The 9,013-nt window shown below is 46.8% G+C and overlaps 1 protein-coding gene across 3 annotated transcripts in view; it reads left to right on the forward strand.

Moving 5' to 3' along the window:
* Positions 1–4,303, forward strand: part of RHOA (ras homolog family member A) — a 32,354-nt gene extending 28,051 nt beyond the window's left edge. For all 3 annotated transcript variants that reach the window (XM_073591698.1, XM_073591699.1, XM_073591700.1), the window contains exons 4-5: positions 320–450; positions 2,973–4,303. In XM_073591698.1, the coding sequence (XP_073447799.1) occupies positions 320–450; positions 2,973–3,146 (305 nt within the window). In that variant the 3' untranslated portion in view covers positions 3,147–4,303. The remainder of the gene's footprint in view (positions 1–319; positions 451–2,972) is intronic.
* Positions 4,304–9,013: the final 4,710 nt, after the last annotated feature.

Genomic DNA, 9,013 nt, shown 5'->3' on the forward strand with positions numbered 1-9,013 from the left:
ATAAAAATGTAGTTTGGGTACAGTGTAGTATGACCGCGCAATTGTCATTCAAAGTGCGACAGCGCTGAAAGCTGAAAATTGTCCTGGGCAGGAGAGGGTGAAAGTGCCCGGTATTGAAGTGGTTAAAAAGATAAAATATTAATTATTTTGTGCATCGGGACTGAAATTTATAATGCAAATTTAAAACTATCTTAGGGTTAATATTTAATGTAGAATTGTGGAGATGCAGCAGCTGGCCCCAAAAATCCTCCTGTCTGTGTTCTGGGGGGTGGGTTGGTGAGATGAGCTCTGATGATGATTATTTTATTTTCCCCCCCAGAAAATATCCCTGAGAAGTGGACTCCGGAAGTAAAACATTTCTGCCCCAATGTGCCCATCATCCTGGTGGGGAACAAGAAGGACCTGCGTAATGACGAGCACACCCGCCGAGAGCTAACAAAGATGAAACAGGTGAATGTCCCCATAGAAATGGGTGGGGCAGCGGAGGAGGGGAGGGGCCTCACTTCTGTATAATAAACCTCTGACCCCAAACTGTCTTTAAATTATTATTATTATACAAGATTTATATTGCGCCAACAGTTTACTCAGCACTTTACAATGTAAATAGGTCCCTCAGTGTGCGATTAACAGAATAAGTGAAAGGGGCAACTCTAATGTTTCCCGGGCACAGCAGATTTCTATTTTACCTGAAGGCATCTTAGATCTAATGTTACATTTGCTGTTCAATGTTTTCATGATTGTTGCAGGTCCAGATTTTATATATTTCTCCCCCCCTAGTGTCTGTCAGCACCCCTCCTAAATGACATCCGAAATATTGCTGTATAATTCTAGACAGGGGTAGGTACTGTTAGAAGGCAGGCAAACCCTTCCCCTCCCCCAGTACTGTATGTAGAAACAGGCAAAGCAATGCCGCACACGAGGCAGGGGAAGGATTCCTGAAAAGTATGAATTTTAAGGCTTTTTCAAGCCTTAAAATTGTGTAGCCTAGAGCACAGTGTGCAGATTGTAATGGTGTGGAGTATATAGCATACAGCATAGGGTAGAGACTGGAATGATGTGGGATGTAAGGCAATACAGCACAGGGTACAGACTGGAGTGGCATGGAGTATATCGCATACAGCACAGGGTACAGACTAGAATGATGTGGAGCATATAGCATACAGCACAGGCTACAGACTGAATTGGCGTCCAGTATATAGCGTACAGCCCAGAATAATGTGTAAAGTATAGTATACAGCACACAGTACAGACTGAAGTGATGTAGAGTATATACAGCACAGAGTACAGACTTGAGTGATGTGGAATGTATAGCAAAGGGTACAGACTGGAGTGGCATGGAGTATATCACAGCACAGGGTACGGACTAGAATGATGTGGAGTATATAGCATACAGCACAGGGTACAGACTAGAATGATGTGGAATGTATGGCATATAGCACAGGGTACAGACTGGTGTAGCATGGAAGATAATGGCATACAGCACAGGGTACACGCTGGAGTTGCATGGAGTATATCACATACAGCACAGGGTACAGACTAGAATGATGTGGAGTATATAGCATACAGCATAGGGTAGAGACTGGAATGATGTGGGATGTATGGCATATAGCACAGGGTACAGACTGGTGTAGCATGGAAGATAATGGCATACAGCACAGGGTACAGACTGGAATGGCATGGAGTATATCGCATACAGCACGGGGTGCAGACTAGAATGATGTGGAGCATATAGCATACAGCACAGGGTACAGACTGAATTGGTGTCCAGTATATAGCATACAGCCTAGAGTGAAGCGATGTGGAGTATATACAGCACAGGGTACAGACTGGCGTAGCATGGCGTATAATGGCGTACAGACTGGTGTAGTATGGAGTATAATGGCATACAGCACAGGGTACAGACTGGCGTAGCATGAAGTATAATGGCATACAGCACAGGGTACAGACTGGCGTAGCATGGAGTATAATGGCATACAGCACAGGGTACAGACTGGCGTAGTATGGAGTATAATGGCATACAGCACAGGGTACAGACTGGCGTAGTATGGAGTATAATGGCATACAGCACAGGGTACAGGCTGGCCTAGCATGGAGTATAATGGCATACAGCACAGGGTGCAGACTGGCGTAGCATGGGGTATAATGGCATACAGCACAGGGTACAGACTGGCGTAGCATGGGGTATAATGGCATACAGCACAGGGTGCAGACTGGCGTAGCATGGAGTATAATGGCATACAGCACAGGGTGCAGACTGGCGTAGCATGGGGTATAATGGCATACAGCACAAGGTACAGACTGGCGTAGTATGGAGTATAATGGCATACAGCACAGGGTACAGACTGGCGTAGCATGGAGTATAATGGCATACAGCACAGGGTACAGACTGGCGTAGCATGGAGTATAATGGCATACAGCACAGGGTACAGACTGGCGTAGCATGGAGTATAATGGCATACAGCACAGGGTGAAGGCTGGCGTAGCATGGGGTATAATGGCATACAGCACAGGGTACAGACTGGCGTAGTATGGAGTATAATGGCATACAGCACAGGGTACAGACTGGCGTAGTATGGAGTATAATGGCATACAGCACAGGGTACAGACTGGCGTAGCACTGAGTATAATAGTATAATGGCATACAGCACAGGGTACAGACTGGCGTAGCATGGAGTATAATGGCATACAGCACAGGGTACAGACTGGCGTAGCATGAAGTATAATGGCATACAGCACAGGGTACAGACAGGAGTGGTGTAAAGTGTATGAAGGGATGTGAAGTATATAATTTAGTCTCTCAGTGAGTGGGTATACATCATCCAGCAGAGTATACAAGGCAGAGCTGCCCTCAGTATAGAATGTCCAGCACAATAAGAAATTGCCACTTCTTTTTACTCCAGCCTTACACAATGTATCTTTTGATCCGTTTCCTTTATGTAATTCCCTCACTGTTTCCTTTTTTGTTTTTTCAGGAGCCGGTAAAGCCGGAGGAGGGGCGCGACATGGCTAACAGGATCTCGGCTTACGGCTACATGGAGTGCTCCGCTAAGACAAAAGACGGCGTCCGAGAGGTGTTCGAGCTGGCCACAAGGGCGGCTCTGCAAGCCAGACGTGGCAAGAAGAAAACCACGTGCCTTCTCATCTAACGAGAACAAAACCCACGCCGTAATCCGCACACAACCCAACCCCCGATACCCCCCTCCCCCCCCACCTAATTTGACGAGTGAGGGGTGGGGGGGATGTCAGCACGTGTCGGGGAGAGCCCATGGCATCTTTACCGTCACACAAAAACCCTCGAAGTGATGTTTATTAATCTTTAGAGTGTTCTTACTGGCCTGTCTTTTCCATTTATTTTCCATTAATGAGTTAAGAGATTTTATAAAGAAAGAAAAGAGTCATCTTCATACCAGTATTTAAAAAAAAAAAAAGTCAACTTTTTTTTTTTCTTTTTGATTTATATATAAATATATTATTTGTAACTTCACTGTTAGCGGCAGGATTCATACGCACCAGACTAACTCAGACATTCCAGTGTAATGCCAATCCGTACCCCCGGGGGGACCCCTTTTTAAGGCTTCATTAACAAGCTCTTTATTTATACACTATAAAAGTGCTGTAGACACCGTGCCGTCTCCCGGCTCTATCTAGTCCGGGGCGGGAGGACCGTCGCTTGCCGAGACTGAGAGCGCCGTGTCCCCTACACACAGGCAGAGAGGGGGGGGGGGAGGGGTACGTATGCCATTGCTTGGTACTGCCAGCTCCCTCTATAACTGGATCCTGGAAATATAAGCCGGGCCTATTACACCAATTAGCAAGCTCCACCCATAACTGTATCCTCCCACTGACCCGCCTAAAATATAAGGCGGAGTCTGTTCACTCTTACAGACGGCAAGATTAGCACTACACACATAACTTCAGCCCTCTCTTCCAGTGACTTATGCAGTGGTTGCAGCGAATGCCCCTGGCAGTGAAAAGGGTTTAATTTGCAGAACTTCCTTTAATCTTTTAAATTTTTGTATTTTTTTTTTTTTTTTTGGCTCCTGTTAAAAATTCAGTATGTTTGTAGAAATTGTCTTGCTACACATTGGCTTTGTACCGCAAACTGTTAAGATGCACTGTATTTGATACGTTTGGGGTAGGGTGAGGTGTGCCCGTGGGGCCCTTCCACTTGATTAGCATATCAGGGCCCTCGGTTAGTGTTTTCTAGAAATGTTCCGGGCGTATACTAATTCCCAGTTACTCTGTTGCAAACACAGAGGAAAGAGGACCTGTCACTGCTACTCTGCAGTTCACCATTAGATTGGCGTGTAAGCAGCTTGATATCACAACTTTAGTTGCTTTTGAGTCATATATCACTTGGGCAGAGGAAGGCTTCAGTGTGTCCCCAGCCCTTCTCCTCTGGGTGAAGGGGAGGCGTCGGCGTGTCCCCAGCCCTTCTCCACTGGGGAAAGGAGGCGTCAGCATGTCACCAGCACTTCTCCTCTGGAGAGAGGGAGGCGTCGGCGTGTCACCAGCACTTCTCCTCTGGAGAGAGGGAGGCGTCGGCGTGTCCCCAGGCCTTCTCCGCTGGAGAGAGAGAGGGAGGCGTCGGCGTGTCCCCAGCCCTTCTCCGCTGGAGAGAGAGGGAGGCGTCGGCGTGTCCCCAGCCCTTCTCCGCTGGAGAGAGAGGGAGGCGTCGGCGTGTCCCCAGCCCTTCTCCGCTGGAGAGAGAGGGAGGCGTCGGCGTGTCCCCAGCCCTTCTCCGCTGGAGAGAGAGGGAGGCGTCGGCGTGTCCCCAGCCCTTCTCCGCTGGAGAGAGAGGGAGGCGTCGGCGTGTCCCCAGCCCTTCTCCGCTGGAGAGAGAGAGGGAGGCGTCGGCGTGTCCCCAGCCCTTCTCCGCTGGAGAGAGAGGGAGGCGTCGGCGTGTCCCCAGCCCTTCTCCGCTGGAGAGAGAGGGAGGCGTCGGCGTGTCCCCAGCCCTTCTCCGCTGGAGAGAGAGGGAGGCGTCGGCGTGTCCCCAGCCCTTCTCCGCTGGAGAGAGAGAGGGAGGCGTCGGCGTGTCCCCAGGCCTTCTCCGCTGGAGAGAGAGAGGGAGGCGTCGGCGTGTCCCCAGCCCTTCTCCGCTGGAGAGAGAGAGGGAGGCGTCGGCGTGTCCCCAGCCCTTCTCCGCTGGAGAGAGAGAGGGAGGCGTCGGCGTGTCCCCAGCCCTTCTCCGCTGGAGAGAGGGAGGCGATGGCGTGTTGTGGCCGCCCCTAGCAGAAGGTCCCCCCCCTTTCTCTGGCAGACATGTTTCCTCCTGGGGTAGTTGGTGACAAGTTTTTTTTTTTTAAATTGGAAATTAGGGGCTTGTTCGGGATGCAGGAACTGTAGAGTGACATGTGATGGCGTGTCCCCCCCCCCCTGCAAAACCCCTCCCCTTTCCACTCTGACAAAGGGATCCCAATCATTTTGTCGCTCTCGTGTTTTGTACGATTGGAATATCTAACTGTTACTTGTAATCGCTGGGTAAGATTTTTTTTTTTTTTTTTTTTTTAAATAAAAATGTTTTGACAATAAAAACAAAATCTGAGAAAAGAGCCTCGTGAGAATCTGTGAGCTATAAATGGTATAGGATGGATGTTGCATAGGGCTGGGAGAACGTCTCACCTCGGATCAGCTCCGGGCAAGTTGTCAAAACTGCAGAGCTCTAGCTTTCGGTAAAGTTCTAAGCTCTGTGCAATAAGAGGACCTGTCTTTTCTCTATTTTTATATATTAAAAAAAATGTGTTGCTCCCTGTAGTACCTCTGTTCAGTAATGAGACCTCAACACAGCTTGAGATGCCATGGGCAACTGTCATTTGTGCCATCACCAACAATGACTAGGTTTCTGTACACAGAGAACCTAAACCGGACACGTTAATCTGTATACAAGGGCAAAGATGACGGTCCTACCAAATAGATCTAGGTGCAGTTTACACTTAAAGATGGACTTTTTGATTTGAAATTTCTGCACACCTAAAATCACCAGTAACCGATTGCCCAATATCTGCACAAAAACCCATCATACACCACAAAAGCCCATTATATGGTCATTTCCCACAGGGTCCACCAGATGCCACAAAAGACCATCATATTGTCACTTCCCACAGTGTCTACAAGACACCACAAATGCCCATCATATGGTCGTTTCCCATAGGGTCTACGAGACGCCACAAAAGCCCATCATATGTTAATTTCCCACAGGGTCCACCAAGTGCTACAAAAGCCCATCATATGGTCACTTCCCACAGGGTCTACCCAACACCATCATATGGTCACTAACCCCAAGGTCCACTAGACACCACAAAAGCCCATCATACGGTCATTTCCCACAGGGTCTACGAGACACCACAAAAGCCCATCATATGGTCATTTCCCAGAGCGTCTATGAGACGCCACAAAAGCCCATCATATGGTAATTTCCCAGAGGGTCTACCAGACACCACAAAAGCCCACCGTATGGTCACTTCTAACATTGTCCACCAGATGCTACAATAGCCCATCATATGATCACTTCCCACAGGGTCTACCCAACACCACGAAAGGCCATCGTACAGTCACTTCCTACACAAGACACAACAGAAGCCCATTGTACTGTCACTTCTAACAGGGTCCACCAGATGCTGCAAAAGCCTATCATACATCCATTTCCCGCAGGGTCTACCAGACACCACAAAAGCTCATCATGCTGTCACTCCCCACAAGGTCTACTAGACACAGCAAATACATATTTGTATCTTGTATGACCGGAGGGTGTGCTACACCTACACTGATCACACAACTCTACATAGGGAAGAATTATTACATGAATGTTATTTTGAATATTCCATTGGACTCCGTCCAGGTTAACTGGTATTTGTGCAGAAGAGAGCATGTCATCAACACATCTCTGATCCTTACAGTGTATCTACAGCCAACCCTTTTATATTAGTTTTGCATAGTGGTGATGGGTTTGCACCCGTCAGGTTTTATTTTTTCTTTGCGGTCTGGCTCTGTATTAGGAAGATGCACTCTCTATTTAAACTGAAAGTGAAGAAGAAACCAAAATTTTAGTTGCCACCTAAACAGGAATAAAGGGGAAAAGGGGGAACAGAAGGCGGGACTTTAAATGAGGCACATGGGAGCAGAAATGTAAATTGGATAAAACAGCCATTTTAATGAATTCATTTTAACATTCATATATTTTTTTTACATATTTATGCACATGGCTATAAATTAGTATTTTGTATTTCATTAAAAAAAAACATTCCAACAAAGACTTGTTTGTTAACAAACATAGGAGGAATAGGACATATGAAATATGTATATAGAGGAATAATGTATTGATGTGTGACATATTGAAATGTCACATGCAAAAGACAAAATCAATAGAGTGGAACATCCATACATGAGTACTGATTGTGTGCACATAACGGTAGTTGGAAGCTCTACGCGTTTCGGGACCTTAAAGCGGAGCTCCAACCCGATTTTTCTACACTAACTGCAGCTGATTACCGCAATGTCCTAATGACAAAACTGCACTTTTTAAATTTTTTTTTTTGCAGGCTTTACCTTTCTTGTTGAAGCTCTTTGTTTTTTGCAGGAAGTACAGGCTGCGGTTAGGGGCGTGTCTAGAGCGGCTAATTACTCACTTCCTGTAAGCCGCACTGGCTCCTGGGAGCTTGTGTCATTGTTCCCAGGAGTCAGTGCGGCCGCCTGTTCCAAGAGTTATCGAGAGATTTCCATAGTGGGAGTGACGTCATTACGACGCTGCTCGTTGTGATAGCAACCGGAGCTGTTGGCGGCGCTCCGATTTCGGTCTAATGCGCATGCGCGAGATCTGAAAAGAACGGGCGTTGCATGCTGGTCGATCAGCAGCACCGTATCCCGGAAGAGGATGCTTGTGGGCTTCACATGCCCACAGGCAAGATGACAACCATCTAGATTTCATTATCAAAGTTCATTTATTAAGCCAAAACAAACAGCAATGCCACTGAAAAACGGAACAGGTGAGTTCCCTATTGCTATATACCCTGTTTCCCTGAAAATAAGACCTAGCGTGATTATCGGTGATGGCTGCAATATAAGCCCTTCCCCCCCCCAAATTAGCCCTAGTTAAAGTCCTTGTAGGTCTTATTTTCAGGGTAGGGCTTATTTTGGGGGAAACAGAGTAGGGCTTATTTGGGGGGTAAAGCTTATATTGCAGCCATCACTGACAATCACGCTAGGTCTTATTTTCGGGGAAACGGGGTAGTAATCAGTGTCATTTGGCCAAAAAAAAAAAGTTATCAGAGAGAGTGGAACCCCGCTTTAAAGCCACTCATCAGGAGCAAACCGTAGTGACCACCTATGAATAGGGAGAACAACAATATTTTCACTGGTCTGGAAAACAAGTGGACAAATGTAAAACATGAAACCCCACATAAGTACATTTGACCCACGGACTTACAAAAATATCTGCGCTGTGGTGGTGTAGCCGTAAAAGTCTAGCCGGCCAAGAGTGCCATACCCGGAGCTGAGGGAGCGCGTCTGGGCGACGCAAGCCCGACAAAGACAAACCTGGGTGGGTCGGGTGGGGACAAGGCACAAAGGTGACTGAGAACACAGAGAAGTGGCCTAGAGTGAGCAAAGCACCGAGGAACAGAAAAAGATCAATAAGGGAATGAATAAGTGAAAAATTAAAAAGTAAATAAAGAGTGAAAAGGTAAAGAAGAGAAAAGCAAATGTAAAGAACCCTTTGTCCCCCTTATACATTGTAAAGCGCTGAGTAAACTGTTGGCGCTATATAAATCTTGTATAATAATAATAACAATAAAGAACTGGGGGGAAAAAAAGGGAAAAACAAGAGAAAAGGGAGGAAAAGAAAAAGAGTGAGGAAAAGGAAGGAATTGGAAAGGAAGAGCCTATATGAAAGGCGGTGGCAGTGAAAGAAATGACAAGGAGAGTGAAACATTGGGAAAGAAGTTAATGTAACAAAAGTGAAAATTACGTGATGGTGGGTGATGAGGGGCATAAAAGCCAAAGCTAAGTGTGAAAA

Source organism: Aquarana catesbeiana, linkage group LG07 (assembly GCF_042186555.1).
Source record: "Aquarana catesbeiana isolate 2022-GZ linkage group LG07, ASM4218655v1, whole genome shotgun sequence".
NCBI lineage: Eukaryota > Metazoa > Chordata > Amphibia > Anura > Ranidae > Aquarana > Aquarana catesbeiana.